General features: G+C 38.1%; 1 protein-coding gene across 1 annotated transcript in view; it reads left to right on the forward strand.

The window, feature by feature from the left end:
* The window catches only part of LOC144974893 (ankyrin repeat and BTB/POZ domain-containing protein 1-like), a 33,484-nt gene extending 8,975 nt beyond the window's left edge, over positions 1-24,509 (forward strand). The window contains exons 4-12 of the mRNA XM_078918358.1: positions 1,414-1,558; positions 2,388-2,547; positions 8,426-8,471; positions 9,008-9,124; positions 10,868-10,992; positions 20,073-20,168; positions 21,368-21,526; positions 21,892-22,092; positions 23,832-24,509. Coding sequence (XP_078774484.1) covers positions 1,414-1,558; positions 2,388-2,547; positions 8,426-8,471; positions 9,008-9,124; positions 10,868-10,992; positions 20,073-20,168; positions 21,368-21,526; positions 21,892-22,092; positions 23,832-24,035 — 1,253 coding nt within the window. The 3' untranslated portion in view covers positions 24,036-24,509. The remainder of the gene's footprint in view (positions 1-1,413; positions 1,559-2,387; positions 2,548-8,425; positions 8,472-9,007; positions 9,125-10,867; positions 10,993-20,072; positions 20,169-21,367; positions 21,527-21,891; positions 22,093-23,831) is intronic.
* The last annotated feature ends 811 nt before the right edge of the window (positions 24,510-25,320 follow it).

A 25,320-nucleotide genomic window follows, 5' to 3' on the forward strand; every position in this document is an offset into this window, starting at 1 on the left:
AATAATACTTGTTTGCACTACTGTTGACATGGCTTTCAATCTTGTATGTAAATATCATTCATTGTTTTCTTATTATGATTATTATCTGTTTGAGTGGATGCATGAGTGTGTATGTTTGTTTATGTGGTGTGTGTTTACATGTTACAGTTAAAGATATAACTTGTTTGTACATCAAACATACATGGTTACATTTAAGTTGATTAATTATCTTTACCATGTTTATCATTATTGTTATATTTCCAACAATAGATTTTAGCATCATTATCAAGGGCATTGAAGGGATTTCATCCTATTTAGCCCTATATCATATTTTATGTTATGTTATGTTATGAAGTCTTTTGTTGTTCTTGTTCTCACTATATCTATATCTTTGTTATTTAAACTTGATTCCAGCAGCTTCTTTAAAAAGAAAAGAATAATGCAGTTACTTAGTACTTATTTATGTCAAACAACTGAATCTCTTGACACATTGTGTTAATTCGTTTTACTTCAACTTGCTATACTGCTATTACCGCCACTGTCCCATACATCATAGTAAAAGGAAGCTTTACTGTAATTCAGTTATTTCACATATAAAATTACTAAATCTTGTCTTAAAACTGACAGTGCAGTTACCAACTAGACAAGTACAATGCCTTTAAAAAAAATTATATTTTTTGAATTGTATTTTATATTCTTCGTAAATGTAAACTGAGAAAACCCCTATTTATGTTATGTCAAACTGATATAATTTATTTTTGCTTTGTATTCAATATTTTCACATTTTCCATAAGCAATAATCAGCAATAAGTTAATTTTTAATACCTCATGCTGACCTGCAGTTATACTACGGGTTTGACTTAGTGACTTAATCTGTGCCTAAAAATGTTGAGCATGTTAGGATCAGTGGCAATTATAACTCTGGTCCTGTGATTGTCTACATGGGTATGGCATTTTATACACATTGCCCCACTCGCCTTGACATGAATGAGTACCTGCAGTTAGACATTGACTTAAGAGGTGATGTAAATTATATAATGTGGGGAATGTTGGTTTTGTTTGGTCTGCAAGGTGAAGCTTTGTAAAGCACAATGAGCATAGTGAATCTTTGAAAATGTCAAATATAAACGTTTATGTTTTTGTTTCTTTACTTTTTTTCTAAAATAAACTTGCAGTTTAATTATTCAAAATATTTTTATTTTACCCATTAGCATCTTGGAATCCAGTTCAATTTGAACAATACTGCATGTAGTCCAAAGCATTGTAAACAGCGGTGTATAGAATGAATCAAAAGGTTCATATGTTTTCTTTTCCCCCTTGAAAGTTGGATTTTCATTTTGGGAAGACACTATTTTTTAGGTTTTTACTGTCAGGGCTGTTCTAAGTAACTTTCAATCAATGTTCTTATTAAAATCCTTCATAAATTATACACAGGTGCAAAATGTGAAGCAAACACATTTGAGGGAGAACGATGTCTATATGGAGCCTTGACTGATGACATACGGAACCTGCTTAGAAATTTCAATATTATCTCATCACGTATAATCCGTAGAGCTCCCTTTGAAGAGTTTTTGAGAAGGTGATTATGTTTGTCTGCATTACTCTGACATTGTCATTAATATATATCTCTCGCTCCTGCAATGGAGATCCCTGCCAGTTGGGTGTCTGGAGATCTGGCATAATATGAAAGTTTTAGAACCAACAGAGAATTCTCAGTTTATAAGTATAATTGTCTACCAATTTAGTTACTGGTACCCCCACAAGTATGATAAGGACTCGGTGAAAGCTATTTATTTTAAGGAATGTTTTATGACAAACGTGTACATTTCTATAGAACATTCCGATAGATTCAACATGGCCAATGCACTTTTTAGTGATTAATTTATTCCTCCAGCTGGTTGTATGGAACCAAATTTCTCTGTTTTAGAGTACAAGTTTATTATTAGGTATCCTTCCCAGCAGCAGCAGCAACAACAACTACAACTACAGCAATAATTACTATGCTCTCGAGCTGGGAGCCAACTTTTTGAATAATTTAAAAAGATACTTATTGTATGTTGAATAAATCAACAAGATCAATTAAGTTTTAAACAACAGAAAACTCAATCAATGAGGAAAAGAGAGAAAAACACTACAAATTCATAGAAATAATCTAAATATAATTTATTTATAAAATTGCTAGAAACTATGTGTGTAATAAATACTCCCAGGTTTAAACCCAGGAGCCGACAGTAAACGATGTGTGGTCCACTCTTTTAAGAAGTTAAGAATTATGAAAACTTATTTAAGGAGTCTATCTTTTACTAAAAGCCCTATTCTTTGGCTCTACACGTCTTACTAGTGAATGTAACTATGCTTGATTTTATTTTTATTTTTTGATTGACATTTGTTTAACCCAATGTTTACAGACTTTATGATACAAAGCTCTATGCCGATGTTATGTTTAGCGTTCATGGCCAGAAGATCCCAGCACACAAAGGGATTCTCAGCGCTAGGAGTGACACCATGGCACAGATGTTCAACACGAAATGGAGTCAAAGAGACATGATTGAATTAAACCATTCTATGGTAAGAATTAGTTAAATTATGTTGATGCGTAATTTTAAACTGAATGGAATTTTCATGAAACTTCTTGTTCTAGCTGATAACTCAGTTGATAGAGCACTCACTTCACACGAAAAGGGACTGAGATTGATCCTGGGTGCAGTCGAAATCTTTTTCTGATCCCCATGTCGGTGATTGGGTAGTAGGTTCTGTTAGATCTAGTGGAAAGTACTTTGCGATAAACTAGCATCCTATCTAAAAGATAGCAAGCTATTGTCCGCTTCACACTATAGAAACCGGGAAAAATTCCAGCTCCATGGGCCTCATGGCTCTGAAGGACTACTTTTTTTTTCTTGTTTTAGGTCAAAATTTCTACAGTAGAACTCGGAAATAGCGAGTTCGACGGGTCCACTCCTGATTACTCGCTATTTCCGAGTTCTCCCTATTCCCGAGTTGCCAGGAAAGGTTATAATACTGTATTGCTGGTTATTCCCCTCAGTGTGTAATTCGAGTAAAAGCCGTCGCCCCTATTTCAATTTCTTCACAGAAGTGGCAGAATGCTTGGTTTTTTGTTGTTTTTTGTGGGTTTTTTGTTGTTTTTTTTTTCAAGTAAAATCATGACTAGAAAAAAAAAACAAGAACATAGAAGTGTGTGTGTGTGTGTGTGTGTGTGTGTGCGTGTGTGCGCGAGTGTTTGTATGCACTCGGCATGTTTGATGAGGTAAGCAAGCGCATCACTCAATCACTGACCCATTGAAATAATGGTTCCACACTCCCCTCTCTCGCTGATCGTGTCGTTCGTTAACGATGCTACTCGCTGACCGATGCTGCGAAGTGAGGCATGTTGACATGTGCTTACCTCGCGCGTCGCGTGGCACCACATTGGGTGAATAATTGATCCCCACCCCCAATACACACACACACGCACACAAACCCAACCCCCACCCAATTTTGTTTCGCCTATTATGTCCCCCTCGTGGATCTTTACCTTGCAGTTGGTGAGGGGGCTTGAGGCACACGGGAGGGCAAAGGTGTAAATCCCGGTCGACCGTCACGAGACCATCCCGGGTATCGAGCCAACGAGCCACATGAGCTGCTCGCCCCGGTGTGTGACTAAATTTGATCCAAACCCGGTGCCCGAATAGCAGCCCTATCCCGGGCGCCACACTATTGTCCTTATGTCGAGTCCCAAACAGTCCCGTCAATGGCGAAGCGGTCTGCCGCCTAGCCAAATAATACCGCGTTCGTGTCGCCCGGGTCGTCGGCACGTCCGAGAAAAAAGCAAACGTCCCATGCATCAATCGATTCGCGGCCTGCCGATTGGAAAATGCGACGGCGGGGATGGCGAACTGACGCGTATATTGTCCCTGAACGTGGAGAGCCAGAGTATGGCAAAAAATGAGCTTTTATCAAAGCTACTGGCCGTTCATTGCGTTGATATCCTCCTTTTACAGGAGACCCACCTTTATTCAGGCGCGCAATCTTCCCGATTCCAGATCCCAGGCTATACGGTGGTCCAACGCGAGGACACTTCGAGGCTCAAAGGAGGGGTTAGCGTTTACGCTAAAGAGCCATCGAAGGTAAGGGTCATTGAGAGCGTAACGGACAGCAATGGGGTGAACCGAATTTCCGTGGAAGTAGGTGGACTGTGTTTGCATAATATTTACAAACCACCTAGAGCGACTTGGACTACACCACCGGTACCGGTGGTCAGCCATCCTTCCATCTGTCTGGGAGACTTTAATAGCCACCATCACGAATGGGGCTACCGAGACTGCAACGAGGCAGGAAGACAACTCCGCTCATGGATGGACTGTAATGATCTACACCTAGTGTACGATCCTACAGCCAAGGGTACCTTCCGGGGTACCCGCCATAAGAAGGAGTATACTCCAGACCTCACCCTCGTAACGAAAGGCGCGAACGGTGAACCGTTGCAGGTGAAGCGGACAGTCCTCGGGGACTTTCCGCATAGCCAGCACAGGCCGGTTTTGTCACAGCTGGGGTGACAATACCGAGGGTGCAGTCTCTCCCACTTTGCAGATGGAATTTCAGGAAGGCTGACTGGGAGGAATTCAGTTCCTATATCGAGCAGGTCTGCCTGCCATTCCTCCCAAGTCCAAGAATATAACCAGATTTAGTAGGCTACTGGTTAAGAGCGCTCAACGCTCTATTCCACGGGGCAAACGGAAATTCTACACCCCTTGCTGGACAGCAGAGTCGGAAGAGCTGTACCGAGAGTACCAGCAGACCCAGTCCCAGGACACAGCCGATAGACTACTCCAGTCTCTGGCAGAGGGAAGGAAGCAACGGTGGCAGGAGACCGTGGAAAGTCTCGACTTTACACACTCCAGCCGCCACGCTTGGCGTTTGATAAAGAAATTGGACCCAGATCGGAATTTCCGAAGGCTGCACCGGAATGCGAGGCAGACACAATTGCCAAGAATATTAAGAACCGTAGCAAGCGGGTCCCTAATCAGGCTTTTGAGCGCGGTGTCCGCAAGGCGTACCGTACGATTTTGGACTCGCTCCTGCGGAGGAGTCGGACTGGACGGCCCCGTTCAGTCCCCGAGAAGTGGGTGCAGCCATTAGCGAAGTGAAGAACGGCAAAGCAGCTGGGATAGATGGTGTATATCCCGATATGGTGACGCATCTGGGCCCCAGGGCACGGGCCTGGCTAGCAGAGGCAATGTCTGACATCCTTGCAAACGGAAAGCTTCCACAAGTGTGGAAGCATGCGAAGATAGTTGCCATCCTGAAGCCAGGGAAGCCGGCGAAGGAGGCAGACAGTTACAGACCCATATCGCTGCTGAGCTGTCTTTACAAACTGTTAGGGGCGTGTTCTATTAAACCGATGGGGGCCAGTCCTAGACGCTGCCCTGCCACCTGAGCAGGCAGGCTTCAGGGAAGGGAGGTGCACCACGGAGCAGGTCATTGCCCTTACAGAGCATATTGAGCACGGGTTCGAGAGAAAACAGCAAACAGGTGCTGTGTTTATAGACCTATCAGCGGCGTACGATACGGTCTGGTGCGATGGGTTAATGCTCAAACTTGCAAAAATCATAAGGTGCAAAAAGACCTTGAAGTTGTTCTCTTCGATCTTAGGGGAAAGGCAATTCCACGTCGCGCTGGGAGACGCCACGAGCAAAGTTAGGAAATTGAAGAATGGGGTCCCTCAGGGGTCGGTACTTGCGCCAATGTTGTTTAACGTTTACATTAGCGATATGCCGAACACTTCCTCCCTGAGGCTGGGATACGCAGACGACTGGGCACTCGTTACTCAGAGTAAAGTGTGGACCCGTCTCGAGAGCGTACTCAGCGAGGACGTCACCAGACTCAAATCCTACTTTGACAAGTGGTACCTGAAGATGAACACTTCAAAAACCGTGGCCACTGCATTTCACTTATGCAGTGGTTGGCACACCCGTAAACTGAATGTCCTAGTCGGGGACCAGCCACTCCCATATGAGCCGCGTCCAAAATACCTAGGGGTGACGCTGGATCGCAGCCTTACCTATCGGGTTCATCTCGAAGGGGTTGCCCGGAAGATAGAGAAGCGGAATAGTCTTCTGAGGAAGCTGGCGGGATCGACTTGGGGCGCTAGCCAAGCGCTCCTGAGAACATCCGCCCTGGCACTATGCTATTCCACCGCGGAGTATTGCGCTCCAGTGTGGGGTAGAAGCAGAAACGTTGAGAAGGTGGATGTAAAACTTCGCAAGTCGATGCACATAGTGTCGGGAACGCTAGCAACAACCCCTAGAGAATGGGGCCCGGTGATGGCAGCGATCCAGCCCCCCGATGTCCGGAGGGAGACCATTACGGGAAACTGGCTGAGTAAGATCAAAGAGAGAGGGAATGGGGATACCCCTCTCATGCGCATAATGAACGGTGCCCCCGTTTCGAGCCGAAATAAGTCCCGGCAACCCTTGTACGCAGAATCCCTGACTACGGACAGAGCTGCACATACGAGATGGAAGTCGGTTTGGACGAATTCAATCCCTCGTGGGGGCGGGGACCTACACTCCTCTAAGCTTGGTGAGAAGTTGCCAGGCTTTGATACCAGTAAGAGGAGACACTGGGTAGCTGCGAATCGGCTTCGGTCGAGGAGCTGCCTAACGGCCGGTGCGTTACATCAGTGGGGTCTAACTTCCTGTCCTTTATGTCCACGCTGTGGGCAAGAACCCGAAACGGCAGAGCATCTAGTCGAAAGGTGTGTTGTGACGATGCTACCGGGCGGGTTCGCGACGGTGCACGAATGCGGACCGGACTTTGCTGATTGGGTCGATCGTCATAACATAATAGTGTGAACCATAAGAAGCTGCTGCTGCCTATTATGTACTACTACAGACTAGGCTACTATGTAATATTACTCGTAACGAAAAATAAGAAAAGAAAAGAGGCTAGGCTAAAAATATTTAAATTGCCATTGTCTCTTGTTTTGCTTTAATTCGTTCGCAGTCCTAGGCTGGGGCAGGAAATGCTCGTTATTTCCGAATTGACCTCTTTTTCATACTCGCTACTTTCATGCTAATTGTATTGACTCAAATAAGGGAAAAAAACGGGGATTTAGATTTTACTCGCTATTTCCGAGTTCTCGCTATTTCCGAGTACGTTACTTTCATGTCCTACTGTATTAATAAAGTAAAGTGCATGTATAATTGATTAAAATTCATGTTTTCCGAATGATGTGCTTTTCATTTCATGCTGCATCAAAGACTTAAGTTTAATAGGCACCAGTTACAAAATTTGATCTTTCATGACCTTTTGCTGATGTGCATTTTGACTCTTTACAATTAAATATTTGAATCAATTTTTACTAGGTTGCGTCTGTTTGTTCCACTACAAAAGAAATAGTATGGACTTAACAAAAAAAAATTCTGACCATTACTTCAAAATTTCGAAGAAAAAAGAAAAAAAATTGAATAACTAAATACAACAGGTTGAGAAACAGGGTTAGCAGAAACCATCAGTTATACACCTGATTCGAGTGGGGTAACATGCGTAAAATTCCTTACTTTAAGGAAATAAAGACAGGGCTATAGTTTTGCGTCATTATCACTTATCCTTTCATTGACATGTGCTTAAAATCGTTTTTTGTTGAGGAGACAGAACCACTGAACAACTGATGTCATCTATGATCCACTGTCTCAAAGCTGTTTTATGTCGGGATGAATAAGCTTCTGGAAATTGAATTTATAGCCGCAAATGTGAAACTTGGGGTTACTTTCTCTTCGTCACCCCCTAGAATAGAGAACATATTACCGTTTCTTGCATTGGAAAAAAAAAAAGATGGAAGTTGATATTTTTTATTATTTTATTTCTAAATACACTTTTCGTGGTCCTCTTTCATCCAGACATAATACTGTTTTGAGACAGTGGGTCACATATACTGTGAATATTTTAGAAAAGTTTGTAAAGTTGCTTTCTACAATCCCATGATAAAGGTCATTATTTGTTTCTTGTTGAATTTACTTAGTCAATCTCTGGGCCTTCTTCTGCGTTTCTACCAGTATGTTATATTTTCAAAAAGTCAAAATCATATTGAAAGAGTCAATAGTTTCATGATTAAAATATTGACACAAATAGTTGCAGGCTTAAAAATATAGGCAAATGAAAATAAAGAAAAAATAAATAACAAACATAAACTGTAAGTTGTAATTAAGCAAGATTAAAAAGTTTTCCCTAACAGTATCTTTAAAAAAGAAGGCAAATGGAAACAGAATTAACAAACAAAATCTGTAAGTTGAAAGTAAGCAGGATTTAAAACAATGGCAGGCTTAAAAATGTAGGCAAATGAAAACAAAGAAGAAAAAAATAAATAACAAACAAAAACTGTGAGTTGCAAGTTAGCCGGATAGCAATGAGCATTATAATGACCAAACTGAACATTTCATAATTTCAGATTTCAAAGGCAGCATTTGAGTGTATTCTTCAATTTATCTATACAGGTAAGTGTCTTCAGTTGATAGAAAAAGTGTTGAAGCACAAGAAAGAAAATATTTGGACTCTTAGTTTTCACATTTTTTTGGTGCTGAATTTAATATTTTTCGAAAACTGATGATTTGTCTTTGAAGATGCAAAAGCAGTTGATCTTAACAGGTTGATCAAATGAGATTTTATTTCATTTTTTTTACCTCTGTCTCTGTCGCCAAAGAGTTCAATCCTTTATAAACTATCCCTATCAGATGATGGTGATTATGGATTGTAGATTTAAGTGTCAATAAATAATACTAAAATATCCCAAATCAAAACAAAAAGGATAAAAGGAAACTGTGGTATAAAATGTTTGAATCATTAAAAAAAAATCTTTATATGTCACTATTTTGTGATTTATTTTTGCATTGGTGTAATACATAATAGCTATTTAATCTTTATTCTTTTTTTATATAAAATTATTGTTAGGTTTTGTATACAACTATTTTTTCGCCGAAGTTTAACATATAGGATTAAAGTAATATGAGTCTCAATTTTGTCTGTGCTCAAGGTCGGGTGGACATTCCACTAGATTTGATAGATGACTGTGTGCGGCTGGCCAGACATCTTGGAATGTCTAGATTTGAAGAGACCATCGAAGTGACTGTGAATAATACCTTTTCTTGGCGTGAGTTATTGATAACATTTTACATGTGCAATATGTTCCCATAGTTTTTGCCCCCCCCCCCCCCCCCCCCCCGCCCCATCCCAAAAAAAATCATGAAACATTGCATTAACAATGACAAAACTTGCATCCAAAAATAGCAACATTTTTTAATTTGCGAAAAAATTGCATTCCGTTTTATATGGTAATTGCAAAATTTCAAAGCTAAAAAGAAGGCCAAATGTCAAATACACTAAATTGATTCTGTTGTGGATGCTTCATTGATAGGAAGTGTGTGTGGCAAATTTTGATAAACAATGATAATAATCCTAGTCCTTGCTCATAACTAGAGACTTTTTATATAAATATTCTAAATTATTTTGCGATGAATTGGGGTTGTTGGTAATCAGCTATAATAATGAATACAATACAAATAGTTGGTACACTTTCTCTTTATTAGTTTAAGGATACATCTAAGTATACTGCAGAATGGATTCCATTTTTAATAAAAATGTTAAGTTGTTAAATTGGAAGTTTTATTAAGAGGTTGATTAAAAAACAAAAACAAACTGTTTTCAGATAATACATAATACATATATTTTATGTATAGAATACATTCATCCTCTTATTACAAAAATTATATAGAGCTTGCATTTACATCCATATCATAGTTAAACGCATTTAACTCTTTGTACAATATTTCATTTAAATAGGCAGGTGATAGAGAGCTAGAGCTAGATCAGGTAGATTATTTGGTTGATACATTTAAAGACAGATAATCAAATAGACAGACAAAGAAAAATATGAGAATGTATACTGGACTCAAAATATAATTTCAGGGTCTTGATTTTGATTTTAATCCTCTATCATAAACGTGATTGCCATACATGATACCTCACAGAAAGAGGACGAATTTATCTTTGCGATCATTACAATTCAAAGAAAATGATAGACGATATTGCATTTTGAAATACTGTTTCAATATTTTAAGCCTTATCACTTTAAAGCCACGGCAAATAATGATTGTAAAAATTAAAGTATTTCTCACCTAATATTTAAGATGAGAGACATTTGAAAGTTAAAAGTATGTGATTTTATATCACAATAACAATTTTTAAAAAATAAATAAAGGCACAAATTTATTTTAATTATTATTATACTTATGTTTTAAGATCGATTGAGAAGAATTCTTTTGAACAACACCAACGATAAAAAAATGTACGAATCTGTTAACCTGTTTTACTGCAGATTTAACTTTAAAACATTATAAACATGGAGTACGCTTTTACGTTGACAACTTGCAAAGTAAAGTTTTCATACGAACACATTGGTTTCTATTTTAATAATTATACTATCAATTTAAGTTAGACCGAGACAACTCTTTTGAGCCATCAATAATCAAAATTAGACCAGTAATAAGTTTGTAGGTATGCCAAAATGGAGTAGTGTTTTTAAAAAATCTATAATTGATTGATAAAATCAATGCATATAGTCATCAGTATTTCATTCTGTATTTCAGTGAGTGATTTGGTCAGGGCATCTGCATTTAGTTCAGTTTCTCTTCATCTTACTTTTCATTTCATAATGCTCCAAGCATTTACCATAAGATTCACGTCAGGGCTCACAACAGGCAATAGCAAAATAGGGATAGTATTGTTTTCTTGGTGTTCTCTGGTGACTCTGAGCCTATGCTGAAGATGCATGTTCTCTTTAGAATTTTAGATTTGATATATTTTATATTTTCACTTTTGATTTTTTTTTTCATAGAATCAAGTAAGCCTGGAGTTAAAGTTACAACGCTGGTTGTTGACTCCCCAGATATGAGTAATGATCTACGATTTGACTTTTCCAGACTGGCAGAGAAAACTTTTCCTCCACAAATGTGCTCTTGGGTATGACAAGATTAGATTTTAAAAGAATGCAATTTTTCTGATTTTTTTTTTTTTGGGGGGGGGGGGGGGGGGGGGGGGGGGGGGGGGGGGGGAATGATTGCTTGAAATAAAAACTGTTAATGGTTGGTCCTATGATAGTAAGGATTACTCTACATAATTATACAGCACAACTTGGTCACAACAAAGTGAACAGGACTGGAAGTCAATATGCGTTATAAGTTATATGGTGTCATTTTTTACATTAATTTACAAGGTGTATAACCTTGTAAATACTTAAAGCTGATAAAAATAAATGGTTTAACCCTTTCGTCACATTGCCTCCCACAAGCACAGGCTTGCTGCAGGGTGGACAAAAAAAATTATCTCAACTTCACCCAGGATCGATCCCATTCCCTTTGCATGTGAAGCAAGTGCTCTACTAGCTAAGCTTCCAGAATCCCCAATGTGTTATATAACAACACTCCTAACATGGAAACATATTTAGTTGAAAAGTTCACTCTTTATGTAACCAGGTGTTTTGACAGATCTTGACCAAAATGCGTTTAATTATGTAGCAAGCACATCCAAGAAAAAAATCAACAAACAAAAGAAAACACTTTTTAAAAAAATAATTGGAAGCTATTGGCCCTGTGGGGAAGATTTTATGTAACTGATTATTGTGATAGGTTTTTGTTGTTGTTGTTGTTGTGTTTTGTTATGACAGGACTGTCAGTGTCTCGATCGAGCTGTTGTGAGTAATCTTCATGTTGTGTTCGTTCACTGTCTCCCGCGTAAACGTGACGTCATCATTTCTACCCTTTAAAAGCTCGCGACACCTTTCATTCTTTCTCTCGACTATCTACAGCCTTATTTGAAACAGACATATCAACTATCTTCGCCCATCGTTGTATCTGCTACTAAGATCCGATCCGCCATACTTTTGGTATGTTATAAAAATCAGGCTAGACCGGGACGATTCCCGAAGTGCTCTAGAGCAGTTTTTAACCGCCCATATATGTCCTTTACATATATGGAGAACGCCCACTTCGGTGGAGACTTTTTCTAAACTTTTTCCTTATTTTTTACATCGTGAACGAGATTGGGAAATCCGTTCACGACAATTGGCGCTGCGACTTTAATTCCGAACCCTGCCATTTTTAAAGTATATAGTAGCACTCAGTGCACGGGAATTGACTTCTTCAAGGTAAAGAGTTCTTGTAAACAAATCAGAATTATGAATCTAAAAACTTGTTTCATCTGATTGTGTTGTAAGTATAGCGCCTTGAATTGAGTTCCCCTGGTTTAATTGTGTTTTTTCATTGCTTAAACCAGAGAGGAAAGCCGTTTATAGGGGTCGGCAAATATTTTTGAACTGGCGAAATTACGATCTCAGCTCAGCTCAATTTTTTCATCGAGACTTCGAGCTCAACTTTCGTTTTTGTTTTTGCCAATAATATTGTGCAATTGTGATTTCTATTCAACAAAATGGAGCAAAATTGGTGAGTACAATTCAATAATTTTACTTGAAAGTGCATGAGGGCTTAATCAATTCACTTCAAAGAATTAGCCTGGTGAACCATTATTGGGGTCATGGTTTTCACTCCCACACTGATGTCTCAACTAAGATTGGAATTCAACCTGCATGTGAGCTAAATTATTTGCATGTCTATTTAAATACTTTCCAATATTTGACATCAACAATACTATTTCTGTGAAGAATATACAAATAATTGGCGCCAAGATTGTTGCTTAACAATCTCACTGTGCTTTTCTAAACAAAAGGTAACAGTAGTAGTAGTAACAGTATCATCATCTGCCTTTATTTAGATGATCAAAGTCAAAGCTTAGCAGCCATGTAAAAGTGTTTTACTCACCAAACACAGAAACTATTTTACCAGCTTTACACGCTCTAACCCCTATATATTGGATGTTTCTCTGACTCTTTACATCCAGACTTTTGTAAACATATCCCCTTGCCTTAGACACCTGGTCAGTGTCTAAATAGGATAAGAACCACTCTAACTCTAACCCAGTGATTAAACAGTGAAAATAGTGAAATCTATCAGCTGTGGTGTAGAGGTTGTATTCAAGTGCGAAGGGATCTGAGAGTATTCCAAGTTACAGACTTATCATTGCTTTAATTGATTTGCATCAACTGGTCTGTCATTTTAACTGAAATAAATAATTATCATATTTCAGTTTAATCCAAAATGGATGCAAAGATAATGATTAATGTCATTACTGCTAAGGACCTTTAAGGTCATCTCATATAAGCAAGCCTTTGGCTAAAACCCTGCTTGACATTCGAGCACGTAAAGGTATACTCACTAAGGAGGATGTGATAGATAAGATCAGTAATGGTGACATGTTAGAACTTTGATTTTTCGGTTTCCGAATCGTGCATTTTTGAGAACCAGGTGAACATGCCCCTGGTACTCTCGCGACAGTTCCCAAATAAATGGATTCGAATGATAATGCGTCTGGTGCTGGAGACAGACGAAGGGAACTGTCTGCGCAGCAGACCCATCTAAAGCTGCAGGTTCGTATCTGAACATGACGCTACTAGCAATCCTCAGAAGGTGCTAGTAGTGTTGCGAACCGACATTTGTAACAATGCGAAACGTACCATTCGTAATGCGTGGCACAATCAGCCTACCGAGACTTACCCAACATCCTTTTTGGCATCCGACCGGGAGCGGGTTCCTTTCGTTCATGAAGCTAAATTTTGTCAAAATTACATGGACAAAGTGCCTTACTCTGAATGTCCGGAACCTATAACTCACACATTGGACCCACCCTCTCAAGATTTCTCAAACAAGGGTCTCACATCAATGGGCCCGCAAAGAGAGGATTGTGATATGCGAGAGACAAAGTAAGGCGAACCCGCCGGCTACCACGGAGAACACCATCTATGAGAAGAGCCTTAGAACAGGAGGATGCTCTCATTGAGGCAAGCATGCACAGGGAAAGACGAGGATGGAGGGATGAGACTAGTTACATGCAGTCCTACGAGGCCCCACCTGCGGATCGCAATTCCACGGATCATTATGGAGACACGAGCAGTGGAGGCCCACTTTTGCCACCCCCGTCCAAGGTACAGCTGCCTAAATCTATCTCTTTCAATGGGACAAAAAGATGGGATACGTTTGAATATAATTTTCAGAACTTTCTGAATTATCATAATATTCAACATCTCCGTGACCAACTATTTTTCCTGGGCCTAGCCCTGGAAGGAAAAGCAGCGGATTATCTCACGGATCCATCAGTCGATAGTCTTTACAGACATATGAGATGCATATGACACCCTGAGAAATCGATTTGGTGGTCAGCAGCTACAACATGCAACTCTGATACAATTCAACAGCACTACGCAGGCTGAAAAAAGATGTCTTAGACTATGTTGACAAGCTATGGGAGTTGGCACTGCAGGCATTTCCTGGACAGTCCCCCCGCAATTTAGAGTCCCAAGTGGTAGCCCATTTTATAACAGGACTATATGACGTGAAGGCAGCCCAATATATTGCATGTCAGGAGTGCACCACGATGGACCAAGCCCTGAGAACATATAAGCTTTTTAAAAATTCTCAGCAAGTTGGTTGGCGTGCACGAAAGGATAGACCAAGTACCAGCAACACCGTGCGGTTCAGAGAGCCCTCTATCCAAGCGGTGAATGTGTACGATGAAGAATCTGGGTCAGAATCTGAGGAATTGGAAGACTATAGCCAAATTAGAGCAGTGACTCGCAACACGAGCATTAAGACAGCTGGTGTACAGCAGAAGACTGAGATGAGTGTTGAGGCAATGTTCAAAAAGATGTTATCAATGCATGAACAAACCCAAAGTAAATTAGACACTCTCATTACACTCCAAAGTCAAGTCTTGGAAGTTATGCAAAGAGGCGCTCGACGTGCCCAGCCAAGATCCCGCTCCAATTCCCCATCATCAAGTGCCTGTTTTTCATGTGGAGGTCAAGACCACTATGCTAGAGACTGCTCCATGAAAGGTCGCCCAAAGGAAGACAAGGCGCCAAACGGGCAGGGATCAGTTTGAGCCTGGAATTGATCCCAGTTCAAGCAAGGGCAATTAAAGAGGACCCAGTTTTTGAGGCACAACACAGATATAAGACTATGAGCAATTGGTGCTCCTACTCTTCTGACTGTACTAATTTTATGAAACATTTAAGAAACTGAGGAAAACCTTGCCCAGCAGACCAACAACGGAAGCCACAATGAATATCGGTCTAGCCAAGATCCAGAACAGATTGTAAAACCTTATTTTGAGGAAGAATGTATCTGTATTGCAAGGTTACAGTCAGAATCTGCCCTTAAAGTACAATGTACAATTGAAAACGTCCCTGTACAAGCAGTGGTGGATACCGCAGCAGATGTTACCATCATCTCTGAAAACACCCATAATAAAATCCTACCCACCCCCACTTATACGAAGTCCATGAAGATGTTTGCAGCAGGTAAAGATCAAAGCTTCTCTGCAAAATTAGTGGGACCACTACACTTGTGATTGGGAGAGATTCATCTGCTAACTCATATCTATGTTGCTCCCATTTTCGATCCAATGCTATTAGGAATAGACCTGCTGAGGAAATTAAGGGCAAAGATTGATGTGGAAAAACAACAATTATTTTGTCAAAATCAAATTATTTCTCTTGCAACAAATTCAACTGAAAATGTAAGTCCCAAGTGTGACATGGCACAAACAGGTTTACCAATGGATGATGGAAACCGAACAGCTATCAAGATTGCCATTCCCACAAATTGATCATACCAACCCAGTCAGAAGTAATCACTAATGTTGAGTTAAACTATCTGCCCAATTCACCATTTATGTACCTGGAACCATATAGAAATCTGCCAATTTCTGTGGGCCATACCCTGCACGTAACCAAACCAGTTGTTACAGTGTGCTTGATCAACACAGGTGATGAATGCTTCCTCAAAAAAGGGACGGAAATAGGACAGTTGCTTCCCCTGGAAGCAAGAGATATATTTGAGGATGACGAAGATGACTGGCTGAATTTAACAGAAGTGGATGAACTCAGCAACCCCATGACAGAAGCGGAGGGGGAATGCTCCATATCAAGCACTTCCTGCCAGCCGATCCAACTACCAGACAAACTTATAGATCTCTGGCAGAGAGTTACGTCCACTCTGGGAGATGAGAGACTAGGTAAAGTTGAACAATTGCTGTGGGAATATCAAGACATAGTTGCAGCCAGTGAATTTGACCTTGGTGACTTCCAAGCAATGCAACACCACATTGATACAGGAGATGCAAAGCTAATTAAACTAGGCTTGCGATGCACCCCCGTTCACTTTACCAAAGAAGATGAAATGTTAGACAAGATGCTTAAAGCAGGGGTAATACAACCCTCAACCTGGAGCTGTGCTGCTGCAACGGCACTATTGGTACGGAAGACAGATCTGTTTGTGCTTCCAATTTGGCTTATTGGTAGATCCCCAGTTCATGAAGATTTCTAGCACAAAGCAGCTTTCCGTACATACCAAGGACGCTTGAGTTTAATAAACTCCCCTTGAACTGTTCAATAACCCTAGGACATATTCTAGAATAATCAAGTGCTGAGAGGGTTAAACCAGAAAAGGATACTAGCCTTCCTCGATGATACCCTTGTCCTTGGAAAATATTTTGACGATCGTCTTTCAAACTTAAAACATCTCAGCTCCATGCCCAACAGACAAGACTGGTGGACGCTGCACAATAATATATTATACAATAAGCCAGAATCTCTTCTTACTTCACAATGACCACTTTGGACGAATGGAGTGATGAATAAACCTGCTGAAATTGCCACTTCAAGAGATTTTGAAATTGTGTGTAAGCATATCCAGTACATGACATCAAGAAGCATGAAATAGCAAAGAGAGTGAGATCACAAGTCATATATATCTTCTTGCCACCTCCAGTGATGTCAATGTGTTACTTAAGGCTGCTTACTGTGGTTAAAATATAAAAGTAAATATGAGAGGCCAGGACCTAACAACTCTAATCCATTTGGGATACCCACGACATAAGTTGAGAATGGCATTCTATGACCCTCAACAAAGATGCAAAATAAACTCTCACAAATCAGATCACTTCAATCACCACCACAGTGTAAGTAATGACATGAGCAGCAGTTAAGAATCTTATTCGGGTCAATTATTTCCTTGATTATAATTTCAAATCAAGGAATAAACTAGACATGGCATGGGTAGCCTCCTTAAAGGCACAAGACCTGAACCACCGCTCTCTGATTAGTGAAAAATGGTCAAGAAGAGCGAGAGAAAAAAAATAAAAAAATGGTGACATTATGAAGCTACATACCTAGGAAGAATATGTATTACTAATTGCTTCCGTCATCTGCAGTGCAGTCAATGATAGATAGATTTTACAACAAAGGATGTGAGCTTATGCCTAAACCCATAAAGGAAGAGGGGTAATTATTGGCGAAATGTTAAAAATTATGTTTAAAGCAAGCTCACAAGACTGCTAGGAAACCATTGAAGACAGAGTTGAAAAGATGAAATTCGACTATGGAATTAGAAGAGGCAACAAAGTGCACTTCGAAGACAGAAAAAAAAAAAAAATATTAATAATAATAATAATTTATAACTGAATGCAATCCTGATCAGTCCTGCCAGCATCATTGCAGATTTCGTCTTCGGTGCAGTGTTATGTGTAAAAAAACAGACACAAACTTTAAGAAGAAAGGTCAATCAAGAAGCCTCCAACTCTGTCATGACTCGTATCTGTTGCTATGTACAAAAAGACAAACCCCAGACCATGGAAAGAAACAACAAAGTATGTATGACTGTCTGGAGCAACATCACGGTCTGTATCAACTGAGCAGAATAGCAACGAGTCGATGCCACCACTGTCAACATGGCAGTGACAGTGATGAAGGGGTTCAATTCCAAAGAAAATGCCAGAGAAGCTCAGCCTGATGATACTAGACTGGAACCAAAGGCTGAAGGAGAAGGGGTAGAGGTGACACTTTCACCTCCCCATCAAAGGGTAGAGGTTTCACCTCCCCACTAAGAAACTTCTCACATCATGATGACTCAAGGGCACAAGGGACTACTAGAGACACCAGGAGCAGACACCATGCACAGGGAGCCTGATGATACCCCAAGCAATCACAGGTTTGATGAAAGCTAAAAAAGTGTCCTGAACCAAGACCTGATGATACCAGGGTTGGAACCCCTCGGACTCACAGGCTTGATGATACCTGGTGTAAGCCCCCCTGAACCCAGAGACCTGATGATACCAGGGATGGTACCCCTCGGAATCACAGGCGAGGAAGGGAGAGAGCTACCCAGAGGCCCATCTGATAATGGCTCTAGAACCCGACCCAACCTGATGGAACCAGAATAAGCCAAGATGTGAGAAAGAGCCCATGAGGGTACCACGACGACCATGTGGTACCCCTATGAACTGATAACATGAACACATGGGTGATCACCTCAAGCAGGCGAGGGAGGGAATTATGTATGTACATCAGAAGGTATTTTACTACCTCGATCAGGTGAGTCAGAAGCATAAGCTTTAAAATGATGATGGTTACCACCTTGTGACAGGACCTGTATTATAGACATTAACATGAATTGGTAACTGACATGGTTCCAACCATGCTTGTTTTATTTCTGACATTATCCCTGGTCATTGTCATCTTGTCAATTAATTACTAAAGAGATTCCCTGGCCTGCTAGCAATAATGTAAATACTAAATAAGCTCTATTTTCAGCTGCATTGTTTTAAAGAAAAAAAAAAAAATGGGATATATATATATCCAGCCATTTACAAGTGCAGCAAGCAACCACTGATATTGCCTTACAATTTTGATTGCTTATATCCCCAATGAAATTTAAAATATTATATCCCTAACAAGTTATCTTTTATAAATTTTCGTCCAATTTTCATAAGTACTATGTTCTGATATAGATATTGTAAGTAATGTTTTAGGACCAGACAAACTTATGCAAACATGAGATCTTCCCACTTTTAATCTATATCGGGTATAACTTCAGGAGGGAAAGCATTTTAGGAGGGGGAGGAATGTGGGGAAGATTTTATGTAACTGATTATTGTGATAGGTTTTTGTTGTTGTTGTTGTTGTGTTTTGTTATGACAGGACTGTCAGTGTCTCGATCGAGCTGTTGTGAGTAATCTTCATGTTGTGTTCGTTCACTGTCTCCCGCGTAAACGTGACGTCATCATTTCTACCCTTTAAAAGCTCGCGACACCTTTCATTCTTTCTCTCGACTATCTACAGCCTTATTTGAAACAGACATATCAACTATCTTCGCCCATCGTTGTATCTGCTACTAAGATCCGATCCGCCATACTTTTGGTATGTTATAAAAATCAGGCTAGACCGGGACGATTCCCGAAGTGCTCTAGAGCAGTTTTTAACCGCCCATATATGTCCTTTACATATATGGAGAACGCCCACTTCGGTGGAGACTTTTTCTAAACTTTTTCCTTATTTTTTACATCGTGAACGAGATTGGGAAATCCGTTCACGACAGCCCAATTCTAGGCCAAAGTCGGCTACCAACTGATGGTTGCTTTATGTTGTTAGAATACAAATGAACAACATATGAGTTGAATGTATGACAAACACAAGGTGAAATATATTCAACTTGTGTTTGTCCTACACGTGCCTAAAGTGGACACTTTTGTCCGGAATATGGAGGATGTCCGCCTTACACAAGTTGGAGTGTGGTTCTGTTGAAGACTCAAATAAATCACTCATCCTTCTTCCATAAACCTTGTACAATGTACAGAATTATTTCCTTCATGAATTGATAAAGATTATAAAATCTCATAAACTTTTTAAAGAAAAAAGTATTCATATTTTAATTTTCCTGATTTTTTATCTCTTCTTTGTTGATATATATATATATACCTATGTATATACCTATATATATATGTTGATATATACCTTATATATTTTTCTGCTTTTTGGCTGAAACTTGAAATATATAGGACTGTTGTCAGTAATCCTTTCACTTAATCCATATGGTAAAGCTGAATGTTATTATTTCAATTCCATTCCGAATCTTTACATGATAGTTTTATTTCAGGTATCGGGTGAACTTCCTTTTGAATCTAGCTACTTGAGCTGTGGCTTTCCTGACATACATTTCATTGTGGAAGGAAACACTTTTCTCTGTCATAAGGTAAGAACAGATATAATTTATTTTTTTAAATGGTCAAGCATGAAAAAAAATGTCTAATGCAACAAAACAAAGAAGAAAAATTGGGATTAAAAAAAATAAATTGATACCCCGGTTCATGGGTATCAAAAGTATTCCTGCCACGAGTTATATTTTGTCATAACTGATAGAAACAGAATAACTAGATTTATTCTGAATGCTCATAATTGTAGCCCACTAGAGTTGTCAGACCTATGGGGTCAGAGATTATTCTGATTTCTGTAGCGTTGACAGTACATCAACCAAAGGCGCTTTTTATCCCATCAAACTGATTTGCAAGAGTGCTCACCACCAGAGCTGTTAATACAACATGAAGCCCATCTTTGCTCTGCAAATGCAGAGGCCTGGAGAAAGAAAAATAGGAAGTAACTCTGATTGAATCAGATCCAGTTAGAAGTCATTTGAGTGCTATCCATAAGGTACCAGCCTTTTATACCTTGAGTGGCTTATAGGTCACATGAGCATAGACTATAGACGCATTCTAAATTAATTAAAGGGCTTAGTTTTCTATTTTGGTTTTGACCCTGTTAAAGTCAAAGCATATATTAACCATATATCTAAAGAGAATTCTAAGATATATCAAATATTGTAGTTTTCTTTTATTACTGAGATGCCTCACTTATATCACAAAGTAAAAAGGTAGTCATTGTGGCTGAGTTGTGTTTGTATGTAAAGCGATTTGAGACACTTTGTTCGGAAAGCGCAATACAAATGTATAATATTATTAGTATTATTATTATTATTATTGTGGTCCTACACAATACAAAATTTATGCCTTGAATTAACGTAAGGGTTCAGTGTTAGTTTTTGATTGAGTGGTATTGAAGACTTGCAAAATTAAAGTAAAATAAAAATATCTAACAGTAAAGAAGAAGCAATTTAATTTCAATTAGCGATGACATTGTGATTGGTAATTTTCAATTTTTCAAGTTCGATTATAATGATATGCAAAACAGATGTAAAGATTTGAAATTCCTATCGCTTTATTGATTTTGAACATGAAATGCAATTTACTGTTTACATTGAAATTGTATCAATCTTGTTCATAGGCAATAAAAATTATAGTAACTGTTTGAAGAAAGTTATTTTAAATTGCAAAATTTAAACAAATTATATGTTTGTAATAAATTGTACTTTTAATTATTTTTTTTACATTTCACCAGGCATTCTTCTGTTGTCGCAGCGACTACTTTAAGGCATTACTAGAGGATCATTTTGGAGAGAATGAAAATGCAGGCAACACCCCTGTTGTTTCCTTACATGACATTACTACAACAGTATTTATTCAGATACTCTTTTACCTCTACTCTGAAACTTGCCAAGTAAGATTTTCAATTATTGTGAAATTTTTGTTTTTTCATTTAATGCATGTATAGCAAAATTGTGGGAATAGGAGAATTTGTTTTGTTGTGCTCATTGTGTTCCTTTTTGTTATAACAAATAAATAGCCGGAGGAAGAATTTCAGGTTCATTACTGTCTACAGTTGTAGTGTGTGATGAAGGAAGTAAAGATGATAATACCAATAATAATAATGATAATGATATTTTTAATAATAATAATAATAATAATAATAATAATAATAATAATAATAATAATAATAATAATAATAATAATAATAATAGTAATGATAATAATGATGAGGGTGGGGATTTTTATCTTCCTGAACATATATTTTAAATCCATCAGTTGTCATGTGAGATTGTTGAAGATGTGCTGGTATCGGCAGACATGTATTTATTGCCTGGACTCAAAGGTCAGTGTGCATCTGCCATGATGAAGTATATTGATGTGTCCAATGTTGTCCCTATGATCCAAACTGCCCGGTTATTTAATTTACCTCGACTTGAGACTTCATGTAATGAGTTCATTGCCACCAATTTGACTAAGGTAAGTGGAATATATCTTCTTCTTGCTCTTTGTCTTTACTGAGTGTTTTTGTTGATGAACATTAGAAAAACAAAAAAAAACAAACAAAAGAAACTTGTGGTACTAACCATGGTCGTCAAGTTATGTGATGTACTTTTAAATATCATTTTCGTTCATTACTTTCAGACCAGAACTCAGTTGGTAGAGCACTTGCTTCACATGCTTCTGCATAGGGACTGAGATTGATTTCGGATACAGTATTAATTTTTTTCCCCCTGTCCACTCAGAAGTGATTGGGTAATTGGTTCTGTTAGATCTGGCGGAAAGTACTTTGCAATAGACAAGCATCCTATCCAGAGGGTAGCAAAGGATTGCTATATTGTCCATTTCATTCTAAAGAAACTGGGGCAGACTCCGGCTCCATGGGCTCAGAGGACTTTTTAAAAAAAAACTTTCCCACCAGCAAGTAATTTGATCAATAAACAAAATGTGTTTAGAAAGAATGAGTTAACACTATCAAGAGTTAACACTATCAACATAAAATTCAAAAATATACAAAAGTTTATTATCCCGTCATTGGGTTTGTATTTTGTTTTAACTTCACTAGGTACCTGTTTGTGTTCTGACACATTTCAGACTGTTGTAAGATTGTGTGCCTTTTTAAATGAATACCCCTGGTATAGTGATAATCGACTTGTTATCTGTCGGTCCCGAGTTGTTTTTCTGTGGATGGCACAATGTTGAATCCTTGGAAAAGGCTCTTACCTTGCTCAGGTATAAAATGAGTAAGATAATAGCATTGTCTCTGTCGCAAACAAAAATTGTAATAGCCTTACATTGTTGGATATTGCACTGCATGAGTTACATATTTACCTACAAACAGTTTATATAAGATTTTTTTGATATACCCTATTTTGAAAGATTTTTCTTCATGGATCTTACTTGTTTTTCTTACAGTGACTACTGTCTTAAACCTAAATTTTGTATTTGATTAAGGGTTCTTTATACGCATGTTTGAATATTGAAATAATTCCTTTGTTATGGCAAGTGATTATCTGAGGCTTGTACTTGCATAATACATGATGCATTATGTTTACTATTCTACTTTATCCCTTCATTTCACATCTCACCCAAATGCTTTTATCAAATGAATATCAACCCACTGGCTGCCAGTGTTTTCTCATTTAAGTCATAATGTGTGTACCAGCAAAACGACACGATTGTAAAAATTATTTTAACTTTTTTATTTATTATAATCTTTTCAAGTTTTTGACACATTTTGCATAAATAGATAAAAGTAAGACCAAATATTTATTTTTAGGACACCAGGGTCAAACAAAATCATAATTATCATAAACCTGTGAATCTTTACAAATTGTAAAAAATATTAGATGCGGCTAAACAGTCAAAAAGTTTAAAATGCAGAGTGAAAAACATTTGGTACTATGGAGCTTTAATATGACCATTTGGTTTCAAATTACTTAAAACTTGCGAAATGAACTTGGTCCTTTGGCAATGGTAAAAAAAATAAAATCATCATAAAAATGCAAGTTGAGTGCTAGTCCAAGCAAAAAGCTAAGTACACTATTTGTGCCTCTCTAATATTTGATGAGTAATGGAGCCAATATTTTTTTAATTGCTTGACTGTAGTATGGAGTAAATCCTCAAAAATCACAAATGTGCAATAATGGCAGACAATGAGTTCAATCATTTTAACAAGCAAATGATTTCTATTATTGATTTATTTTTTTATCAATTAGGTCATTTTTCAAGAAGACTTCCGTCAGCTTGTCATTGAAGATTCTGAGAGGGTGAAGGACAGGGAAGAAACAGACTCTATTGATATCGTGGATGAAGTTAGATTCTACATAACTAATTTTATCACATACAGCGAGATGCAGGAGGCCAATGAAAAACTGCGACTCATTGATGATATGTTGGAAGAATTAGGACTTGAGGGATAGATTGGGCGTAAAATTTATTAAAATTAAGAAATAACTTAAAATTAAGACATAAATGCCAATCAACCGTTTAATTCAATTGCCTTTTTAAAAGAAGAAAGTTAAAAATTCAAACTATTTCTTGACTTCTTTTAAATTGATACACAAATTGTAATAATCCACAATATTAAAAAAAAATCTTGACACATATTGATCAAGGTACTTGAGGTGGTGTAGTCATGGGTCAAAGGGGAAGGCTGGTTTTGATATCTGAAAAGATGATACTTATGCTCAGATAAAGTGGAACTGCTCCAAATTAAATATTCCATTTGCATTTTTCAGCATTTGGTGCCTGTTCCTTTTACCAGTTTGAATAATTGCATTCATATTTATCATTCATATCTCTCTGTTATCATAATCATCAAAACCATCTATGCTGTCGTAGTAATTATAATATAAGTCATAAAGACAATAAAAAAAAAAAGAAAATAAATAAAATTCCTGAAGGGAACATTTTTTTAAAGGATCTAACTTTAAAGTGGGCGAAAGGGGCTACATTTCTTACTCAAGCAAAAAAAATGATTGAAACCCCATCTATTATACATCACCATTTTGCCCCCCCCCCCCCTTTAGGTGACCTACTTTAACAATCTAGTATTATGTCAGACTGAATCAGATGTTTAAAATTAAATTTGAAGTCTGAAAATGAAAAATAAGTAGATCTAAAATACTCCATTAAGAAAAACGAATGGAGGTGTTATAAACTGATAAAAACCAAAATTTCTAATTTTGATCACTTTTAATTTTAAATTTCTGCATCCCTTTAAACATGATACCTCTTCAGATTGATGGAGTGTGTCACGCATATGGTAAACTTCAGTAGAAAAGTATTTTCGTCCATAGTTTTTCATTCACACCACAAAGTTCAGTGATACTCATGTTACAAGTGGAGCAATATCTTTTCATATGTCGATACCTTTTACTTTAGTCAAAGTGATACCAAGCTGCTAGTATCTGTGGACTGTAAAAAGTAATAAACAAAAATGAATATAACAGCTTCAAAAAATAACAAAGTACCAAACATAGAACGTTTCAAGGATGTGCTTATTTTTTTTCTGCCATCTATCTGGGTTTTTAAGTATTGTAATTATGTATTAATTGTTTTTTTTTTTTGTTGATGGATGAAGAAGGGTTTTGAGCTTGAAATGTTCTGTGTTTGGTATTTTGTTCTTTTTTTGAAGTGGTTCTTCTATTCAATTTTGTTTATTACCTTTTACTTCGTACACTTTTGTCCTTGACGACATTGATA

Source organism: Berghia stephanieae, chromosome 6, assembly GCF_034508935.2.
Source record: "Berghia stephanieae isolate SIO BIC M18660-M18661 chromosome 6, UCSD_Bste_1.3, whole genome shotgun sequence".
NCBI lineage: Eukaryota > Metazoa > Mollusca > Gastropoda > Nudibranchia > Aeolidiidae > Berghia > Berghia stephanieae.